At 34.4% G+C, this 24,002-nt stretch overlaps 1 protein-coding gene and 1 pseudogene across 1 annotated transcript in view; one reads left to right on the top strand and one right to left on the bottom strand.

Annotated features, from left to right (window-relative positions):
• The window catches only part of LOC126005982 (prefoldin subunit 3-like), a 1,144,584-nt pseudogene that overhangs the window by 294,879 nt on the left and 825,703 nt on the right, over positions 1 to 24,002 (top strand).
• GLRA3 (glycine receptor alpha 3) overlaps positions 1 to 24,002 on the bottom strand; it is a 559,340-nt gene that overhangs the window by 1,844 nt on the left and 533,494 nt on the right. Inside the window, exons 7-8 of the mRNA XM_049771299.1 lie at positions 15,156 to 15,299; positions 13,085 to 13,129 (exon numbers count right to left, since the gene is read on the bottom strand). Of these exons, the coding sequence (XP_049627256.1) occupies positions 13,085 to 13,129; positions 15,156 to 15,299 (189 nt within the window). The remainder of the gene's footprint in view (positions 1 to 13,084; positions 13,130 to 15,155; positions 15,300 to 24,002) is intronic.

The raw sequence follows: 24,002 nt of genomic DNA, 5'->3' as shown, positions 1-24,002 counted from the left end.
GAGTAGTTATGTTTCACTTATTTTGAAAGTAAATTTTGGTGTTAATAATAAAATTTAATTAATTGGCTTAAACATAGAAAATATCTTGGAAGTATGAAGCAAATTTCAATATACCTCCTGCAAATACTGTTACAATCTTGTAAAAATATGAAACATGATTTTCTAATAGTCTTTATTAAATATTGCTTTATACTGATAGGAATTTTAGGGTTAAAATATTAGTTGCCTTGACTTTTTTGTGATCAGTTATGTATTTCTTTTTTTTTTTTGCTTTGACATTTTTGTATCTTGAAAAAGTATATCTATCAGACATTAGGAAAGTCTTATATAAATTGCAAAACTTCATGTTTACAATTTAGTAAATCCTGTGTGCATTTGTATTCTAGAAGAATAATATTGGTCACCTGAGAAATTTGTACAATTTTTGTGTATAAACAATTAGAATTTTAGCTTTTCAAACTATTTTTATAGAATATTAGTGTCTTAAAAGATGATAAAAAGTAACTTCTCAATGAGCATTTACAATAGAGTATTGTAATATTGATTTAAGAACCTGGGAAGTTGATTACAAAAAAGCTAATATTTCAGTCCTAAGCTTCTATGTTAGAAAGGTAGAATCTATCAATTTCTTTTCTAGTCTTCTGCAGTATTTATTTTATGTGAACCTTTGAAGACTCTCTACTGTTCATGTCAAAATGCAGACTTTTAAGATCAATGTATTGAGTCAACAATGTATTTTTCTCAACTGCATCTTTCCACATAACTGACTTTGAGGTCAGAATAACTTCAGACATCATTTCACGATTGTTGAGCACAAAATCTGATTCTTACAGCTATTTTCTGTGAATATAAGTGTTTCAACTGAAAGCAAATGGTGAGTGAGGGCATATATAGTGAAGAACGTTATCTGTGTATGGTGTGTGTGTGGGGGGGGATTTTTAGAGTGTTAAAGCTCTTAGACATATGTGACAAGGTAACATATATGTTTGGTGAAAAATAAAGACTTATCTTGCCAGGTGATCATATATGCCCTTACTTTGTCTAGTGCAACATTTATATCTGCATGGCTCAGGTGGATCAAGAACAAAACAAGTTGGGGTCTAGGCTCATGAGTAGCCACTAGTCAATGAGATACAAATGCAATATCTAATGTGCTTCTAACTCAGAAACTAGTAGGCTAAAGCAGTGTCTGCAAGAATTAGAAGACATGATTCTAATGGGTTAAAATCAGTCTCTGGATAAAATAGAATGCATGATTCTTGTAAGTTAAAGTTAGTGTCTGGAAGATTTTGAGTCTAGCAGGTTAAAGTCAGTGTCTGGAGCATCTAATAAGACTATTTGAGTCTACTGTGTCAGAAATGGCAACAGAAACTGAATTGGCTTTTACCATTGGTTCAGTTTCACTGCAACCAAAAGTTTTGGTGAGAAGGTAATTCTGAGATGCTATGTTCTGGTGGAAAGGAATCCAGTAAAGTAGTAGAATAATCCTAATGTGTAGAAACTGGATGACATAAATGTATATGCTGTTGAACTGACAGATGGCTATTGTGAGAGAAAACTGTGGAAATGTGGTCCAAGATGCAAATTCTTCCCACCTATTAATTGATCATCATTAGGTAACTGTCTATGTGGAGGGAAAAAGCCAGAACAAGTGAAACAAATGCCTTTATCACCTGAACTCAGGATGAAAGAAGAGAGTCCTGGTGGAGTCACAGATGGGCAGTACCCTTAATCTTGATGTCACTCCTCTGAAACTACAGGAAAATGACCTGGAAACTAGTGATTGTAGTAGAGCCATGCCCAATAGGAATGAAATGTGACACACACAAAAAATTTACCACTGCCATTTTCCTTTCAAAATCAGCTAACGTGTAATAAGTCAAAATCAACAATATATAATCAACTTAAAAACTCTCTGTTTTATGTATTATTTAAACATTAACTCAAGGTAAAAATGAAGATATTTTACTTTGTTTTAAGGTCACAGTGGTGCTCTGGGTTTCCCACTGGCTCTGTGTTAAGGGATTACTCCTGGTGATTCTTTGGGGAATATATCTGGTACCACAGATTGAACCCATGCCAGCTGCTTGCAAAGGAGTCTCAAAGCTGTTTTACTATTTTTCCAGCCCCACATTATTTATTTCATAGTGAGTTCTTAAGTTGGCATGGATAATATATTCATTCAGGTTCTATATTTCTAGTGCTCAATAACCAGAGGACCCTTAATTACCAGGTTAGCCCAAAAAATATTGCAGGATAAATGAGCTGAGGCATTTGCTATAAAGCACTCCCAGAAACCTGGGCAATCCATACTTGTCAGGATCTTTTGGTTAATTGACTAGAGCTGATAAATTTTTAGTTTTGCTTGCTTCAGCATGAAAAACACTGGTGTGAATATTAACTCTCAAACAGCTATAGCATTTACATTCAGGAATTGTTGGTTGAGATTACAACGATTCTTTTAGATGGATGAATTTATGTGAGAAAGGAAGTACCCGATTCTTTCATGGCTGTAAAATAAAATACCTCTTTAAAGAAGTAGGTCTACTAAAGTTAGTAGCTGAAGAACACAAGAATTCAAAATATAATGAAGAGCAAAGCAGAGATGTAATAGACACCTTGGTGATGTTGGTGCACAGTAGCTGTGCATATCTGTATTATGAATTTTAATGCTATTATAACTATATTACTTAAAGTAAACTTTATTTTAATTAAATATTAAAAAAAACAATCCAAATCAAATCCTCTGTCCTCATTGCTGGTAGACACAGTGAACAGGGTTGTTTCTTAGAGACAGATTTTTTGCATCTTCCATTTCAAAAGGAGAGGAAGGAGGGTCTTTGTGGTTCATAGGTAAACTCACATTTATACCTGTCATGCAGAATGTCACTGTTGGACAAATAAAATTGAAGCCATTTGGAAGAAAGATCATGTTTAGAGACCATTCTATTGGGTCTCTTTAAGTGGTGATCAAGACAGAGAATGAACAGAGTGAAAATGTATAGTATGTCTATACTATACACTGTTGCCAGCAGGGAGGAAGGAAATCTGTTTCAGTTCCAGCAGCTGCTTCCCTTAAGGAACTTGGCAAAAATCTGCTTTTTTCTCTCAGAAGTGAATCCAATGATGCCAGTGGGGATTATTACAAAAGATACCAGGTGTCTGAATTCATTCCACCCATCATCAAGGTCGTTGAAACAAAGAGGGCTGACCAAAAGCCAGGCTCTACAGGGCTTGGATTTGGGAAGATTATGACACAATTGCAGTGTACAATGTACAGGGATTCCTCAGGAAAATTAGAAGGCACTATTGGTAACATTGACAGAGAAACTGGTGTATCATAGGGAATATAATAATACTTTATAGTAGATGTTATATCATGATAAAATATGCAATTTGGGCTAAAGTGATTGTACTATGAGTGGGTAGGGCATTTGCTCTGCCTGTGGCCAACCTGGGTTTAATCTCTGGAATCCTATATGGGACCCTTAACCTGTCAAGAATGATTTCTGAGCACAGAGCCAGGAGTAAAACCTGATCATTTCCGGATATGGTTCCAAAACAAACAAAAAATGCAATTAAGAATTTAGATATATTCAGATTCAGACATATTCAGGAAAGGCACTGTTTTTTGGCAAATGTATACCTGGAAAGGGTATGAGTATTGAAGTATAATGCCATTTATGACCTTTGCTTAATCTTGGATAATTGTTTATTAGTGCAAGTGAAATTGCATGTACTAACTAGCAGTCCCTAGGATTGCAAAAAAGTTCTTCTCTGATAAGTATTAAATAACAAAATCTCTTAGATATGATTAAGAGACAGGCATAAACAGGAGTACTATATCCTTATTCATTTTCTCTAGAATTGGGGATTTAGTAAAGTGAGTACATCCTATAGTCCGCTGACCATGTAGGTTTACTAGGGTGTCATTTGTCCATTGTGGACCACCTGGGGAAGACAATTTAGTTTCAGAAGAAAGGGAAATTGGACATAGAATTGACTAATGGTTTCCTTTCCATCTCAATCTAAAAACAAATCAAATATAAAACCAGGTAAGTGACTTAAATTGTAATAAACATACCATTTTGAGATCTTAAGTTGACCCCAGAACTTCAAGTGGCTCCACACACCACTTGGAGTAACAACCCCTGGAGTGGTCCCCCAAATTTGCAAATCAAGAAAAGTCAAATTCAAAACAAAGTATATTTTCATGAGGAATATATGAAATTATAATATTTCAAATGTTCCTTGAGGAAACTTGAACTCTACTACTTATTGTTACAAGCTGAAAAGTTGGGTTAAAAAACTCATGTGACTGTCAAATGAAGTGAATTAAAGGAACATGATATTTTCCTTTCCCCTAGGGAGTTTGGAAATCAGTGGCACAGGAGGCCAGTGAGAAGAAAACTAATCAATTCCCTTCACTGCAGTTTCTGGAAATAACCTAGGTAAACCATTAGAGACCATTCTCAAATAATAAAAGGGAAAAACTTAACTCTTATAGATGTTCCTATGAGAAAAACAGCTTGTAGTATTGTTGCAAATCTGGTGGACTCATCTTAGATTTCTATAAGCGACACTCATGTATGTAATATATAGACAAAAAATAAATGTGTAAGAAAATGAAGGCAAATGGTTAGGTATAGGACAGATGAAAGTGTATATTCTCTGCCCTGGATTCTTACATGAATTCTAGAGAAATATCTAATAAGATTTATGTGATTCTGTATCTGCAGGAATTCCAAACTCAGATTCAAAATATCTGATACTTTAGTGCTCCAATCCATTTGAATAACAGTGACATTTTCTTGGTCTCTATAAAAGATTCTCCCAAATGCAAGGAATCCGAAAGTTATTAGACATATTTATGTCTATATCTACCATGTCATTGATAATTTCAAAATGTCATTCCAATCTAAGGGCCCTGATAAAATGAAAATTGTATATTCAGGAACATATTCAAGGATATAATATGAATTTGAGAAAATCCTGTCTATAGAAAATATAGCCTAGAAGTGGACCAGTAATGGAATCTCTGGTGAGCTATCCAGAATAGAATAAATCTCATGATTGTCTTCTTACTGAGACACTAAGTAAACCACATGGTACATCAATGAAAGACCTTCTGTCTGAAAGATCAAGGCTTAAATGTTAAAACACTCTTGGAATGCCTGCACTTGAAGAGGAAGAATTAAGTTGACAAAGTGAGCTGACTTGAGAACATACTATCTTTGTCGTTATCAAAAGAACTATCCTGGGGCCGGGAGGTGGCGCTAAAGATAAGGTGCCTGCCTTGCCTGCGCTAGCCTTGGACGGACCACGGTTCGATCCCCCGGTGTCCCATATGGTCCCCCAAGCCAGGAGCAACTTCTGAGCGCATAGCCAGGAGTAACCCCTGAGCGTTACTGGGTGTGGCCCAAAAACAAAAACAAAAAAAAAAAAAAAAAGAACTATCCTTAATCTGAGACCAGTATCTAATTATGTAATGACTCTTATGGCCTTATAAGTGGTCTTACCTGATGTCCATGCAAATGGATTCTTATTAAATGAGTAATAAAAACTAGCCTGGGGTAGGAGATACAGTTCTTTATAGAAATTCCAGGTAGAATAAAATTAGATGAAGCTAAGTTTTTCCCAACAGATTGCTGGTTCAGAAAGGTCTAGATGAAAAAGTCCCCTAGTCTTAGACTGTCCCTGATGTATCTCTGTGATCACACAATGTGACTAGAGATGGACAAAAGATGGCATATTTCTTTGGCCCAAAGAAGCCTCTGATATGGTGAGAGTTTGTCCTGCATGCTAATGGGGGGAACACTGCTTAAAATCGGCCTTTGGGTTGAATCATTTGAAGATATGTGCTAACACATAGCTGGCAGATGGAATGCTCAGGACTTTCGCCCATAACTTCAGGAGAACTAAATGGATTTTGGCAAGAATCGATTGTTAGTCCATTTGTTAGTCCATTGAATTGCTGTTACACTGTAACAGAAGCTACAGCAAAAAAACATCAGTAAAAATTGGAGTAAATTTAAAAAAATACAAATTTGAATCATGAAAGAGTCTATAAAACAAAATACATTTAAAGCTGTCTAGAGTATAAATGCCCAAGAATACCATGAAGAAGGATGTATCACAGCCCATCTACTAACAGAGCAGGGGTTAAATAGAAATTGGGATCCCTAATTAAAATGTTTATTATTCAAAATAAGATGCCCAAGAGAATGAAAGACTGGCTAGTTGACTGGAGGAGAATGTAGGTCATGAAGAGCCCAAAAGCTAACAAGGTAGGTCTTAGGAAGGTTTCTGAAAGGTCTTTGAAAGGTTTTTGGAAAGTGTTGAATGGTTTCCAGTGTCTAGAAAGCAACATGGTGCAACATCTCTCATTCTTTAACAATGTCATGCTAGTTGTTAGTGTAGTTATTTCCCTAACAGCATTCACCACTCTTCATGGTGAGCTTCAAATTGTGAGCCAGTCTTTCTGGCCCTTCCTTAACTCTATTGTCTCTGGGTTTTATTATAATAATGTCTTTAACTTTTCTTAAAACCCATAGATGAGTGAGACTACTCTGTGTCTATCTCTTTCCCTCTGACTAATTTCACTAAACATAATAGATTCCATGTACATCCATATATAGAAAACTTTCATGACTTCATCTCTCCTGATGGCTGCAAAATATTCCATTGTGTATATGTACCACAGTTTCTTTAGCCATTCATCTGTTGAAGGGCATCTTGGTTGTTTCCAAAGTCTAGCTATTGTAAATAGTGCTACAATAAATATAGGTGTGAGGAAGGGATTTTTTGAATTGTATTTTTGTGTTCCTAGGGTATATCCCTAGGAGTTAGTGGTATAGCTGGATCGTATGTGAGCTCACTTTCTAGTTTGTTGAAAAATCTCCATATTGTTTTGCATAAAGGCTGGACTAGATGACATTCCCACCAGCAGTGAATAAGAGTTCCTTTCTCTCCACATCCCCACCAGCACTGATTGTTGTTGTTCTTTGTGATGTGTGCCAGTCTCTGTGGTGTGAGATGGTACCTAATTGTTGTTTTGATTTGCATCTCTCTGATATTTAGTGATGTGGTGCATTTTTTCATGTGCCTTTTGGTCATTTGTATTTCTTCTTTGAGAAAGTGTCTGTTCATTTCTTCTCTTCAAGGGGGGGTATTCTGTTTATAACTGAAACCCAACTACACTCAATCTTGTAATTATGGTGCTTAAATAAAAGATTTTATAAAAGAAAAAAACAAAACAAATAAAAAAAGAAAACAACACGGTGATGCATTGTCTTTCCTTCCTCACTACAATGGTAGGAACCATTGCATTTGCACTTTCTAATTGAAAACCTGCTGTTGTTACTCCAGATGCATTTCTTTTAAGGAGGAAGTCATTTTGCTCATGCAGGCATGTACGTTCAGTAGCCATTAACTTAGCTAAACTTGATCAGTCATCACTTCCTCCTTCCTTTCTTTTCTGAGGTTCAGTATTTGATGTTTCTGTTTTCTAAGTCAGACTGTCTCCTCAAACCAACAATCAAAATGGGTGCTCAACTAAACATAGTAAATTCACATTTGAGTATTAGTTTTCAAGAAAATGACACATTTGAAAAACTTAAACTTAATCATCTTCATGGAACATGGTATATTAGAAAAACTGGCAAAAATTTGTAAAAGTAACTTCAAACTTTGCATAAGCTACAAATGGTATTTCAAAGAAGCAATGTCTCTCTTACTTCATGTAACACCCATCTTAGAATATCTAAACTCGCAGGGGTCCTCAAACTTTTTAAACAGGGGGCCAGTTCACTGTCCCTCAGACCATTGGAAGGTCTGACTATAGTAAAAACAAAACTTATGAACGAATTCTTATGCACACTGCATATATCTTATTTTGCAATGAAGAAACAAAACATATACAAATACAATATGTGGCCCGCGGGCCATAGTTTGAGGACCACTGATAGAGGATCTGCTAAATTACTGTTCCCAGATGCCAATTGCAGAGATTCTTACTATCTTTTAGATTGTCCCCGTTACCTGCAATTCCAGTGAGCTCCTGTAGGTGAATGTAACTCACAATCAAATTGTTAAAACAAGTTTTCCACAAGCACAATGTAATTCTCTGAGTTAGTGTGCATTCAAGTGAAGCAACATTTTCTGAAGTCCTCTAACATTTTTAAATTTATGTTTTCAGTAATGGTTTATATGATAGTTCTGCAATAACTTTGGTGTTAATATTTAGGTACTATTTTATTCCCTATAAATCCCATTTCTAAGATAAAGGATAATACTGTTAAGTAATAACATTAAACATTCATGTTTTTAAAAACTTCTGGAATATGATTTTCCCAACAAATGTATATACCACCAATGGAATACTTTCAACATATGTGTTGAAATATAAATTTTAAATTTTAAGCAAAAATATTTTCCAGTTGAAACATCCCACTCATGCATCTATGTTTTGGCAACAGTATTAAAAATTAGTTGTTTATTATTTATTAAAATAAACTATGCCCTCATGTTATAGAAATGTATGAACTACCAAAATAGTTTTAATTTTTATAATGTACATATATAAAACAGTACAAATTATGGAACATAAAATATATATATTAATGATACAAGATTGTAAAACTGAAATACAGTTGTCTTAATAGAATTAGATAATGTCATGTCTTTATCACCTGGGTAGAAATTTGGATTGTTTTTAATTACTTACCTCTTAGATCCTTGGCTTCTATTTTTATGTGTTTTAAAATATGTTTTATTGAAGTTGTTACCCCCATACCCCATTCTTCCTGTGTAAACTTACCTGATGGTAAGACCTGCCCATTTCTGGAAGGGGTCTTTGGTAGGTAAAAAAAAAGGATTGCCTCAGGGACAGGAAGGGGGTTTATTGAAAGATTCAGAGAGATTCAGCACGAGAGATGGAGTCAGAAGCAGGATCAGGGAAAAGACAGACTTGAATGCAGGGCTAATAATGGAGATGGCTTGAAAGGTTTTAAAGCTTAGGGCCTGAATAAAGCTGATGATGTCTCCTGAAACCTGGTTGCTATGAGTCTTTTCCTTGTGGCTACCCTGAACCTTCAGTCCCGCTGGCTGAAGGGACTTGCAGACACATGGCCTGGGCCTGCAGAGAAAGGTCTCACCCTCCATCCAGCACTCAATAATTAATTTGTTATTCAATAGAAGTCATATGAAATCTACATTTTGGCTGTGTATCCTTAAAAATTAGCATGTGAATCTGCTACATTAAATTCACCACTTCAGTCAAATTCTATGCTTCCTCTCACAGCTATCTTTGGATCCAAACAGGATCTCAACTTTATTGGCCAAGATTCCAATCTACTTGGATGACTGTCTTCCCTAGTATATACATTTAAAATGCTGTTTATTGTATAAGGAAAGTTTGTGTAAAGTTCATATGATCAGATGTTAACCAAATATATCCTAATTTTTAAAATTTAATTTTCTGTAATTGTCAAATATAAATGTGACAGAGGCAGGAATAAAGGAATTGAGATAATTTACATTTACATGATTTCAAAGTGTGTAAATTTAGGGGGATCTAATACCATAACAACAGTTTAATTTTGTTGTGAAATGATGTATCATCACTTAGAGATTTCTGAGTCAAGATAAAATTTAAAATAATTTTATAAATTAAAACGACTTTAATAATCCATTTAAATTTTTACCATTTAAAATAAAAAGCTTAAAATGAATGCAGTTGTGTTCAATTTTCAATATAAAATTTGAGCTATAGTTGCCAGGTGTACTTTGAATTTTTATAAATGTATTACATACATATGAATTTACTATGAATAAACCATGTTATGTTTGGAAATTCAAATTTAGATTCGTGAATGTTCTGAAAATTGCAGAATGGTAAAATATAAGCTTGATTTATAAGTGCTGTAGATAAAATATTATGAAAGTATACGTATATTTGATGCAATTAGGTGAGTTTAATAAAATATATTTTAAAATATATCTATTTCTAGCACAATATGCTCAGACCTTTCCATGTAAATTCTTAATTATGATGTGACATAAAATTCATTACAACAGACACCATATGTAAAAGTCATTAAGTACATCTGTTTGGTTAATTTGAGAAGGAAGTTTCAAAATACATGTGAAATTAGAGTAAGTAGAGTTCATAATACTCTTGATTATTTCTTTTTCTAAACACAGATGGGGTAACACTTTTTAGGAATCACTGTATTTAACCTTACAAGTCTATAGAAAATAAATCATACTATTTTTGTTTTATTTAAGAGAATACAATTTTCTATCTCTGTAGATCAGAAATAATCAAATTGAATTTAATATAAAATTATTAAAAACATATTTATGTATTTATCAAAGAAATGTGTAGGAAATATCTACCTATTTTAATATTCTACTCCATTATATAAATTGTCAGAAAAGAGAAATATCACTAAATAATTTAGTGTAGGTGGGTGCCACATTGTTTTCAACTAAGGAGCCTGGTCATGTTGACCAAAATCACAATATGTTTATTTATACAAGACCAGAGAAATAAAAAAGAAACAGGGCAGAAAAATTATTATTTTCTTTTCATAGAGGTTATCTTGACTTTGTTTTTTGAAGTTGGACAGCATATAATTACATAAAGTAAAATTATCATATTATTGTACAGATCACTGACAATGCAATCGATAGTATCTTAAAAAGATAACCATCATGCTCAACAAAATAAAAATTTGAACATTAATTCTTCACTTAGAACTAATGATCCATTCTTATTTCATTTCTATTGGTAAAGAATAATGAATATACAATAATAAACAGGAAGATGTGGGTAGAGGTAGTTAGATATTGTATATTTTTTCTTCAGCAAACCACTGATGATTGCCACGCTCAAGAAGCCACATGAAAATGCATTGAAGCAATCTCATATCATCCATATCTCTCTACATGTTCCATCTATTCAAAACTATTTTTGCACATATTTCTAATTCTTCGAGACAGAATGAATGATATACATTGGAAGAGCAATTTGTAACTCAAATCTTTCATATCATGCACACACCCACACATACACAGCATTGGGGAGAAGCATCTATGTTGCAGAAGGGAATCGGCACACAGCAGGCTAGGGCAGTGTGAGGTGGGGAAACCTGCACATGGAGCAAATTTGTATTCATTCACCGTGGTCCAAACCTAATGGCACCTTAAGAGAAGAATAAATAAGGTACCAAAGATTGCCACAATGTCTCTGCCATCTTGAATCAAATCTAAATTTTTCTATAAATAATTTCTACATCTGTGTGAGGTGAGGTTACTATAGTGAGAAAAAAATTATTCTCTAAGTATTAAAATGATCAATGCAAAAGTGTATCCGAATTAGAAAATTATAAAAAATAGATGAATGTTTGCATTTCTAATCAATATATTTGTATCACATATTCTTTCTTTTTACACAACTAAGTATACTACTAAAACTATGGCAGAGATAAAACTGATTTCTCAGTAGAGTTCTTTTTGCCTTGCTTTTTTGTTTTGTTTTATTTTTGGGGACACACCCAGCAAAGCTCAGGGCTTACTCCTGGCTCTGCACTCAGTAATTAGTCCAGGGATCAAACCTAGGCTGTCAAATCCCTAGCTGCTACAACATTGCTCTCCAAACCTGTAATGCTTTTTAAAATATGTATCTCCTTCTTAAGTTTTTATAAACATAAACTACTTAGGTTAATGCAATTCTGAATGCATATTTAGAGAAACTATTCTATGTGATCATGTAAATTCAATGTGACTAGGTATTTTAAATAGACACTTGATGGTAATCAAGGTAAGTGAATTGGAATAATTGAAATCAATTTTACTCAGGGATTAAAGTGAAGAAATGGCTATGTTGGGAAAATGTGTTATTTTATTTGCAAAGACAAATAATTGAGTGTTTATATAGTATAAGATCACTTAGTAAATATTTAAAATAATATAAGACTTAGATATGTTCTACAATTTAGATTGCTTCAATATACACCCTACATGTCTCTTGCCTATTTAAACAGGAAGCTGTTTATGCATGTTTTTCACTTTGTTTTGGTGGGCCATATCCTTTCCAGACCCTTGAGTTTTTGGAGTCTAATACCTGAGTCTCTACTGGGGGCTCTGTCTCAGAAGTGCTCAAGGGATAAAATAGTGCCGGGAATCAAATTTAAGCTTCTAGCATATAAAATTGTAAAGATACATGGAGTCATTTCCCTGGACCATTGGTCTGTTCTTTACCAAGTTCTGATGTAGAATAGCATGGGGAGGTATTACTGACTTAGGAGCTATACTTCATGGTGCCTTGTACTCAGCCCTGCGTTTGGGGGTTGCTTCAGAATCATACAGTGGCAGCGATTGGATCCAAGGCTCTGGCATGCAAAAAATATACTGTAGCATTTTGGGTTATCTAGAAAAAGACTTTTAAATAAACATTACCCAAGAAAGTTTTATTCCATCAGTTGGGGTAACTTGGAAATCCCTAATAAATTGATTGAAATACCTCCTAGTCAAATCTTTACTAGATTTTCTTCTAGATATTTCTAAGTATTTGAGCATTAAGCCAGGACTTGACTTTAGTGATCACTTTCAACCACATATTTCTATGAAGGTCACCTCTAAAAAGCAGAGTCATTCACTTCCTATCAATAATCTCAACAGATATTAAAGGTTGATCTGAAAGGAACATACATTATACAAAAGCATTTATTTTTGCTTTGAGTTTAGGTCTATTTTCTGGCAACTATTTTTGCGAACCTGTTTACATAAACATATTTTCAATCTATTTACAAACTAATGTTGTCAAAACATAGAATTAATTCTTATATGGAAATCAGGGTAAGGTATATGCAATGTTTCTCCTTAACATATTGTAAAAAAAAATCATAAAGTGGTTTAGAAAAACTGTTTTCCTTCTGAGCTAAAGAGAGATTAGTGTGGCTTGGCTTCAAATATACAAAGAACTGTTTCCCCACCAAACACTGCCTGGGTGCAGAATATGCTGTCTGCTTTTTTACTGATGACCACATTCCTCTATTTAGAGTTAAGAAAGCACATTTACCGTGTCTGAGAAACGGTAAAACTTCTCCAATGCAAAAGCTTCCGTCTGTGGGAAGTAATGTGAACCAAGATGTATTGAGAAACCAGAGAATCAAATCATTTATGATAAAATATAAACGCACAATAGGTTTTTAATGTACATATCATTTCAACAAAAATATGAATCAATTAATAGTCTTTTTACATATGCAAGGTATCCAAAGTTTAAATTAAAAAGTAGGATTTTTCCTATACTTAAATCTTAATTACAATATAATATTCCTGAGTAATGCAAGTGGGAATTAATAAAGAATATAAAGTTCTTGCAGTTATGTATTATCCTAGAGCACTTATTACCAAGAAAACTATTCTTTGTCTTTCCATAAGCTAAAGAAAAAATATTCATCCCAAATTTTACCCTTATATTACTATATTTGATTAAAATTACTAGAGAAGAATACCATTTTGAAAAAGGAGAAACCAGAACTGAACATTTAATACACAGTTTGCATTATCAATTTTAATATGTGATCTCTAAAAAACAATTGTCTAAAATCTAGGCTTTATTTGACATTGCCAGAATATTCTCATTTCCAAGGTTAGAGCACAATGTGTGTACTACTAAAATGTGTAGAAAGGAAAACAAGATAAAAATAAGGGAAGAAACAAAAACTTCAATCAGAGACAGAATTATAATCTTACTTTTGATGATTGATATTGAAAAGAAAAAATAGTCTTTATTAGCACAAACAGGTAAAAAGGAAAAGAACTTGAAGTCAATAAAGCAGAGTATTTAACTGAGGAGAGGATTTCAGCCAGTGTTAGGTTTAGGACAGATAAGGGGAACATAGATTCAGTAGAAAGAGAGAAAGAAGCAGTGAAGGGGAGATTAAGGAAGAATAAAAAGTATAGAAAATAGAACCAAGTGAGGTGAGTCAGGTGGCATGAAAGAGTTAAAGTTAATTTTTCTATGCAGAACCTAATGTCTGAAATATGCTTTGATTCTCATAAAAATTAAGTGCAAGCTCTAGTATTGTTTTTGGTTTAATGCATTGCCTGATATGTCAGGAAGCTAATATTCCTCCCATGCACCAGTGAATTTTGTAATTAGCAGATTGGTTATTAGCAGATGATAATTTTGACTGGTAATCAGTCAACTAGATGTAACTGAGTAAGTTGGAGCTTTAGAGTATATGTATTAGTAAATAGGCTTAATTTATTTTGTTATGGTGGCTTATCACTTTAAAAATTCTTTATGAATATTATAAATTGGGATAATTTACTCAGAAACCATAAGGGATCTTTAAAAGAAATAAAATCCAATATAAATTCTTAAAAGTACACACTATACCAGACTACTGTTTTAAGATTTATAGCAATGGCACACTTATATTTATATTAATAAATTATTTCTGGAAAATAGAAATTCTCTCATAACAAAAAGTAAAAATAAATAATATTACAACTCAATAAAGAGGTATAACCTTATACTGTATATTCAAGTTCAACAACTTCCAATGATCACCCTATTATGTTCTTAACAAAATTTCTCCCAGGAAGAATGAGGACAAACATCCTCCCATTGTGTTTCTCATGGGGGTTAAGAAGAACTGTCTAAACATGAAATTATGTTACAAAAGGGGACACCTAGTTTTCCATGAATGCTAATGTATTTTAAAATTAGTGTCAATAAATATGTAAAGTTTTTTTAAATATGTAAAGTTTTATGAAAACAAAAATATGTGCTCCCCTAACGCACAACTTTCCTAGTTACCTTTGAGGATTGATGTAGATTAAAATAATTAAAATGCTCTGAAATTTCAAGTAAGCAGTGATATATTGGGTTTATTGCAGTCAAGACAATAGCATCCTTTCAGGAAGCAATTGGAAAAAAAGTTGATAAAAATCTCAGGCCATAACGTAAGAAGTGTAAAGTGTAGATAGATGGTTTCATCCAAAAACATATTTAAACTACAATTGGATAAAAAAAATTCAAAGGACTCTCGTATCATATAGTACCTAGTCTTCATTTTATCTTGAGCCTGAAGCAACAAATTAACTTTCTAGGGAAATGTGTTTAATTGCTTACTTACTTTATTCTTTCTCTTCCGTCGAAATCTCAGAAGTTCTTTATGTTGTCTTGAGACAAAATTTACAGCTGCATATTCGAGAAGTGCTGAAAACACAAAAAGGAGGCAGACGGCCATCCAAATGTCAATAGCTTTGACATAAGAAACCTAGATGAAAGAGAAAAGGAGAGATTGAGCCAGTTGACTCAGACTGACTTTCATTAGAAATAAAACAGATATCTTATCCAAATTACAACATCATGCATATGCCAGTTTGACAGAAAATGGACTGACACCATATTTTTTGCCCACTTAAAATTTCTCAGAAATGAATTCTCCAAGTTTTATAAATACACTAGAAATTAAAATGTGTCCTTTTTCTATTATTTTCAAATTGGGCAGTAACCCAAACATATAAGAAAAAAAAAAGAAACAAAATGTAATTTTAACATATTACTGAAAAAGTACTATGCAACATTGAGATGTAAAAAAATCTTGTCGAACTTTTGTTTCATTAGTTTCATTGAACTCTTGTTTTCAACTAAGTCTATACTTATAGATATGCTGTGAGGAGTCCCAAGTTCCCAGCTTTTGAATTATTTTTCTTTCTTTCCCTTTTTCTTTCTCAGGTTCCTCCTCTCTGCCAATCTGTATGTTCTTTTCCCTGAATGATATGTTCTCTCTTAACAATTTGGAGGGCGGGGGAGAAAGAAAAAAAAGGGAGGAATGGGGCGAAAGAAAGGAAGGAGGGAAAAAACAAAAAGAGGAAAACAAGAGTGAAGTGACAGAAAGGAGGAGGAAGTGGGAGACAGAGACAGAGAATATGGACTGAGAATGCACAAGACAAGTTGAGGAGCAAGCGGACTGAATGCAAAACAGAGAAAGTGTGATGTACATGGAATATATTATGCTGAGTGAAATAAGCCAGAGGGAGGGATATAGACACAGAATAGTCTCACTCATCTATGGGTTTTAAGAAAAAGAAAAGACACTTTTGCAATAATTTGCAGAGACAGAAGAGAGGAGGACTAAAAGGTCCAGCTCACGACATAAAACTCACCACAAGAGTGATGAGTGCAGTTAGAGAAATAATTACACTGAAAACTAACAAAACAATGTGAATGAATGAGGGAAGTAGAAAGAATGTCTAGAGCACAGGAAGGGGTAGGGTGGGGAGGAGAGACATTTGGGAAATTGGTAATGGGAATATTGCACTGGTGAAGGGGGGGTGTTCTTTACATGACTGAAATCCAACTACAATCATATTTATAATCAAGGTATTTAAATAAAGATTTAAAAATTAAAAAAAGAAAAGATATAAAAACAAACAAAAAATAGCAGAGAAAGTGCCTTATAGGAACAGATGGAAACTACACTTATCAGATTCGGATGCAAGGGTAAATAGTCAAGAAAGAGGATAAACCCTCCTACATTTCCAGTTGTAGAGGAGGGTTTTTCCCAAACAAGCCTCACTGGAATGTGAGTCTCTTGATAGGATATTATCAAGAGGAAGGCCAATGGGGATTTTTGATGGCTTTATTCTCCTCTGGACTTTTAGATTCTCTTGAAGCTCTCCTTTTCTGACGGGGTTGACCTTTAGGTAGTGCCTCATCTCCATCACTACAGAAGTCAGTATTTGCACTTCAAAGACATCTGGTCTTCATCTACTTCTGGACTGGTGACTAGGCCATTTTTTCATGGTTTACTTCCTATGAAAATTCATTACTAGCCCACTCCATCACTCTACCTGTAACCCAACCAGAGAATGTTGTTATTATGCAGTATGTTTTTCTTTATTTTATTCATAATATTTAGCAGAGCTGGTTATGTCTATGTTAAGTCCACAGAAATTCGACTCAAATTTAGATTGTGGTTTAAAAAAGTGGGTCACTACTCAGGGGAATGTTTCAGTTGAAAGAACAGTAAATAAAGTAAGGAAAAATTTCTCTCAAATCTTTCTAGTAGGTTCCTTAAGTTTCAGGGTAAATTTTACCCAAGTATGGCTCAGAATTCCATGGCACTTGAATTTATCCAAACATGTTGTGTTATTATTCCTTATTTCTTGTTTTATTTGTTTTGACTGTAAACTTTTTTAAGGGCAGATGGAAGTTCTTATTCACCACTCTAATAATGATTGGCACATATGTACATATTTGTGAAATGAATGGAGTGATAAAACAAAGTGCAAAATGTTAAAATCTAGGGAACAGTAAATCTTACCTGATGAATCACGTAAAGATTAATTTCATGATGCATAAATGAATTTATGCTGCTCATACTTTGGTTTGGAGTCATTTTCTTGTCTTTTTTATTTTTTTAAATTTATCTTTATTTAAGCACCATGATTACAACATGTTTATGGTTAGGTTTTAGTTATAGAAAAGAACATTCCCTTCACCAGTGCAACATTCCCACCACCGATGCCCTCCATCTCCCTCACTTACTTTTAAAAAAAATCACCCCCTGCTGCTCTCAAAAGGTGTTTGCATATATATATATATATATATATATACATATATATATTACATATTTACATACTGAATATATAATGCCAAGAGAGAAGCTCTTTGCCTTGTCTCTTGAGTTGCAAAGTGATTTCTGTTAACCAGAGTAATATCCATTGAGCAGAATAATCTCCATTGTGCCTCATTGTATGCCAGTGTTTTGCAAGTACCTCTCTCTTTCAAGGCCTACCCATTAATATCATCTGTTCTACAATCATGCCAGAAATTTCTAAGCTGCTCAAAAAATGCACACAGACTAGGCATAACAAGACTTTCAAAGGAGCTGTCTCAAGCTACAAAACATTCCTGGAAAAATTTGACTCATGCAACACGTATACATTCTGAATCTATAATGAAGTAAATCGAAGTGATTAGATCAAAAGTTTAACTTCCAAATTAATCCCATGAATCTTTTCCATGACAACAGATACATGCGAGTAGCATTTGTGGCTGCCAGAATTTGCTCATTAAGTGTAGCTTCCAAATATTGGACATTATCCTTATTACTATCCTTATTCATACCTTCTTATCATTATCCTTAAATGTACCTTATCCTCCTCTTCAACCACCTTGATCAAGTTCAACTGTTAGTCTTTTCAGCGAAAAGAGAACTGGGAAAATTGAAAAATATCTAGAGCTAGTAATTTGGAAACAGAAAATAACCATTGTAAGGTGCAAGTGGTAGGGCATTTGCCTTGCATGTGCTAACCTAGGACCACAGTTCGATCCCCCAACTTCCTATATGGACCCTCAATCCAGGAGCAATTTCTGAGGGCATAATCAAGAGTAACCCCGGAGAGTCACTGGGTGTGGCACAAAAACTAAACTAAACTAAACTAAACTTAAGAAAGAAATAACCTTTGAAGGGCCAAAGAGATAGTCCATGTGTTAAGGTGTTTTTCTTGGCTTCAGCCCTGGCTCTTGAGACTGGCAGAGGTGACTCCTGATCATCACTGGAGATGCTCTGCCCCAAGCCAAAACCATAAACAAACAGCAATAAAAAACCAAATATTGTAACTTTAACATAGTGTTACCAACTATTGACATGTTACATATGCCCATTTGATTCACACGACTCATCATCTTGCTTTTTGTCATCATTTGGAGAGTCAAATTGCAATGTGTTCTGTCCTTCTGAACTACCTAATCAAGTCCATTGGCAGAAGGGCCTTTGCCTTGAAAAACATCAAAGAATTATAGTATTTCCTCCTTTCTTGAATCTTCGTTGTCCTGGGTTTCTGGAACCTATGTTTTTCTAATTTACTTTCCTCTGCTCTACCCTACTTGGTTTTACCCATCTATCCTCTTCTGAGCTCTTTAGGATCTTTAGTCATCTTATATTCTTTCACTTCGCTTCTCACCTGTCAACCTATTATCATAGAATATTTATCATCTGTGCTGTGTAGATCCCTATACATCTCTATTTAATGCCTTGACCCCCCTTTCTTATTTGACAGTAACTTTTGGATATCTCAAGTATCTCAAGCTTAATCTTGCTAAAAAAAAAAGAAAAAAAAAAAAGAAAAAGGAACTATGAATCTCTTCCCAGTATGCCTTAGTGAAATTTCCCCAAGTGGACAAGCAAATATCCCCAAGTATATACAGTTCTCTCTTTCTTCCCATTGAAAGGTTTCTCTGTGTTGTTTTATTTTTCTCCAAAATCTAGAAGTTCCCTAATGTTTCTTTTAAATAAACCAGTTAATTTTACTTTTATGCATTCTTAAACTTCTGATCACTTTCTGTGCCCTCCAATATATTGACCTAAAATACAATGCTGTCTTTCTTAGTTCTTCAAACTTGTCTTTGATGCAATCAGGGACCTTTTTTGAGAGAGTTATACACCTGGTGGTGTTTGGGCCTATTTCAGAACCAATGCTTGGAGACTGCTCCAAATGTACTTGAAGGCTATATGATATTGGAGATAGAATCACACCTAAAACATACAAAATCATCTCTAAAATGAATTATAATTGATTTTAATTTAAAAGTGTGTGACTTTTAAAATTTATATTTTACTGACTCTCCTTTGCTTTAAACTTTTCATTTGTTTTTTATTAAATTCCCAACTATATTTATGGGAGTCTAAAGTCTTGATGATTGATTCTCAACTTATCTCTCTAACCACACTTATTTTTTGACTTTTCCCCTTCAATCTTTATTACACAACCCTGATAGAATCAGGCCCTATTCTCATAGTCTCTGAAATGACTAAGATAGACAAAGATCCCATCTTTATAAAGGGACTAATGATCAAGTAACGAGAAAAAAACAACAATGAAACACCATCACCTCAACAAATGCAAGTGAAGAGAAGTAAAGAAGATACAATAGGTAATAAGAAGAGAAATATTGAGCCAAGTAGGGTTAGGTCAGTTGGACGATGTCTAAAAGGTATCTTTGAGGATGTGTTAATTGCCCTCTGAGGAACATTTGTCTTCTGCTGTGACTCTGCTTTTCTCTCTCAAGAGTTCCTGGAAACTAAATGCAAATGACAAGCTCCATCCTGCCTTAGCAGCTTTGTTCTACTTGTAGCTTCTATCTGGAACATTTTTTTCAAAAACAAAACAAAAGAGTAATTGAGTTTCATCTAGGTCTTATAGTGAATAGCTCTATAGTCAGAAATCTCAAAATGTTCAAAATAGGACAGATGTTTTTACCTTACTCTCCTGCCTTTTCATAGGAAGCTCAATCTATTTTCATTTAATTCCCATTTATTCTCATTTAATTCTCATTTATTCCCATTTATTCTCAACCTACCTAAGCTCACCTATTCCAATTTAAGATTAGCAGGCCTTTACAAGAGGCAGTTAGCTAGCACTGCTCAAAATTCCATTTTAATTAATGACTTTATTTACAGTACTTAAGTATCTTCTATTTTTTTCTTTGTTTTGATTTTGGGCCACACTGGTGATGCTATGTGCTCAGAAATTGCTCCTGGCTTGGGGGACCATATTGGACACTGGGGGATGGAACTGAGGTCCGTCCTAGGCTAGCATGTGCAAGGCAGATGCCTTACCACTTGTGCCACCACTCCAGCCCCAGTATCTTCAGAATCTTTGTCTATAGTTAAAACAAAGATTAGTGGGTTCTTCTGGGTAAAGATTATTATAACCTAATAGTTCATGTCCCAATAGTACAAGCACTCCTAATTTAATCCATTTAACTTTTTTTTTGATAGCCTATAATATAAAGAGAACTGTGCCAGCTTTTAGAAATGCAAGGAAGAGTAAGATCCAAATCATTTATTAGTGTTTGGGGAAAGACTGAATACTGTTGGCTTAAGAGGACAACTTCCATAAGATGAGTATTTGGTTCTGACTACCAACACATTTTAAGATTTCAGTGTAACATTTCAGGATAGATTCATAAAAATCCTTAAGACCATACTGCACACTAATTTTTGTTTTAACTATAGTCAAAGTTTCTTAATAATTGGTTTTAGAGTTTATAAATTTAACCACAATTCTACATTACTTAGATTTTTACTACCAATGAATAAATACCTTTTAGCACACTAAAGAGGAATAGCTGTGTATATAAGCACACTATCATATATATCTACATATATATGTTAAAGAAAGCCTTTACCCTAACAGTTAATTAAGACAGGAAATTTAGTACTAAGTTACATATTGTAAAGCCTTTTCTACTTGTTAATTCTCATCTCATATCTAACTATCAACTTCCTTGCAGGTAATATTCTTCCACTTAAATATAAGTGTCTCTGTGACAGGGTGACCATGGCATACCTTTCCATGTGCCAAGACCTAGGAAGAGAGCAGCTTACCAACTTTCTTTTCAATACATAGAGATGTGGTACATTTTTTGTGTCCATCTAAAAAATAATTTTGTGTAATTTAGTAGAGAAAGATACATATCCTATCTTTTGTAGACTTCTAATCTCATTCTATTTTTCATAAAATTATATGTTCTATTTTTAATATCATAACTAGAAAATAGGAATGTTGTGATGTGTTGTGTCCTAAATTATATACCATAGTTTTGTACCATAAGACACACTCCCCAGAACCACAAAGTGCATCTTATGGAGCAAATACTTTCTAGAGCTGAAGCCTGTGTGCAGGGGAGGAGCATCTATAAACTGTGTGTCTTATGGCTAGGCATGTCTTATAGAGCAAAAAATATGGTATTTGTATATATATACACACATAAATACATATACTCACACATAAATGATTGTATTCTTATGAGTCACTGTGGTTATAACAATTTTTAATCAAGTCATTTTGGCCCTGAGAAATTGCCAAGTTCAGATTTCGCTTAGAACAAATTTTTCTACACCAACTCCTTATACAGGATGAGGGAGTCCAATTTTGTCTAGGACCTGCTAGTTTCCTCAGATTAAAATTGGCTAAGGGGCTCTTTTTTTTTTTTTTTTTTTGGTTTTTGGGCCACACCCGGTAACGCTCAGGGGTTACTCCTGGCTATGCGCTCAGAAGTCGCTCCTGGCTTGGGGGACCATATGGGACACCGGGGGATCGAACCGCGGTCCGTCTCCTAGGCTAGCGCAGGTAAGGCAGGCACCTTACCTCCAGCGCCACCGCCCGGGGCTAAGGGGCTCTTTCAGTGTAAAGTCAAAGTTGATTAAAGTCAACTCTGAGAATCTACCACAAAATTCGAGTCAAAGAAACTCACTGATGCACTAATTTCATCAAGAGGGCAGAGAGAGAGAAAGAGGGGGGGGGAGAGAGAGAGAGAGAGAGAGAGAGAGAGAGAGAGAGAGAGAGAGAGAGAGAGAGAGAGAGAGAGAGAGAGAGAGAGAGAGAGAGTTGAATGCATATGATCCCCTGAGCACTGCCAGAGGTGATTTTAAGAACAGATCTAAGAAAAGCTCATTTTCACCATGAGGTTTGGCTCCCTCCGCCAAAAAATTAAATAATAAAAAAAAGAAGCTAAAACAAAAAGATTGCAGCTCCACAGTGGAGGGAACTGTAATTTTTCTCCTACTCCTTTCATTAAACTAGGCCACCTCATTCATCCATCTGTGCTTGTTCCATGAAAACCTCTTGATTTAGTGTTCTGAATCAAATAACAGATGAGTTGCTTATGTCTCATAAAGTTACTTTCCTGCTAACATTTATAATTTTTATATTTTTTCCATTGGCTTTATGGATTACTAGGGATTTATATTTACATTTCAATGTTATTGTTATTATTACCACTATTGTTTTTATTATTTTAATTTTTGGGCTACACTCAGCTTGGTCAATGGTTACTCCTGGATCTGTACTTAGGAATCACTCCTGGAAGTATTTTGAGAGACGATACAGGATGCCAGGAATCAGGATTCAGACTCCAGCTTCAGGTTTAATTAATTATTTACATTTAAACAATTAATTTTTCTTAAATTTAAATTACGCTGACTGAGAGGAAAGTGTGTGTGTGTGTGTGTGTGTGTGTGAGAGAGAGAGAGAGAGAGAGAGAGAGAGAGAGAGACAGATAGAGAGAGACAGAGAAAGAGCAAGAATACAGTAAGAAACCTAGCACACAATTGAGCTTGGCATGACTCCTGGTACTACATACGTTTCCCCAAGACTAGAATCAGTCCAGTCCCCTGCAAGATAAGCACCCTACCTACTGTATGATCTCTGCAGCCCTTTCAACATATGTTGTAGCTCATAATTCCACTTCCAATGTTTCAATGTCTTCCCATCTCCAAAGGACCCTTCTTCTTCATGTTTCCTCTGATAATCAGTATAGTTTTCATCTAGTCTAATAACTAGGTGATTTTTGTACTTGCCAGTTTGCTTTATTTATTTTTTAATTTTTTTAAAATTTTATTTTTTGGGGCCACACCTCGTGATGCTCAGGTGTTACTCCTGGATCTAAGCTCAGAAATCATTCCTGGTCAGCTCAGGGGATGATATGGGAAGTCAGGGATCGAACTTGAATTGGCTGTATGCAAGGCAAGATCTCCACCCTCTGTGCTTTTGCTCCAGCCCTAATTATTTTAATAGTTTATATATGAATGAGAATACTTGGAAGAATCATCATCTTTTTTCTTATAAATTTTAAATAATATTCATTTTAATAGAATTATTGAGTAGCAACAATTTTGGAGAGCATATTAGGTGAGCTATTTTAAATATACTACCACGTGTGTTATCTGTGAATCTTATTAGGTATATTCTTTTATCTTGGTCATTACATAAACTAAGTCAGAGAAGTCAGAGCATCCCTAAGGTCCTATATTATCCTAAACTTCAGCCCATGAAAGATAAACCTTAATGTGCTATAAAGTGGTAATCCAAGCTACAGTTAAGTTCTGTTTCTAGAAACAGAATCTGGGATAGCAACTCAGAAGTGACAGAAACTTAAATTTTTATTAAAATTAGTATAAATTTTT

This window comes from Suncus etruscus, chromosome 4 (assembly GCF_024139225.1).
Source record: "Suncus etruscus isolate mSunEtr1 chromosome 4, mSunEtr1.pri.cur, whole genome shotgun sequence".
NCBI classification, from domain to species: domain Eukaryota; kingdom Metazoa; phylum Chordata; class Mammalia; order Eulipotyphla; family Soricidae; genus Suncus; species Suncus etruscus.
This window is presented reverse-complemented; position numbering and strand designations above follow the sequence as displayed.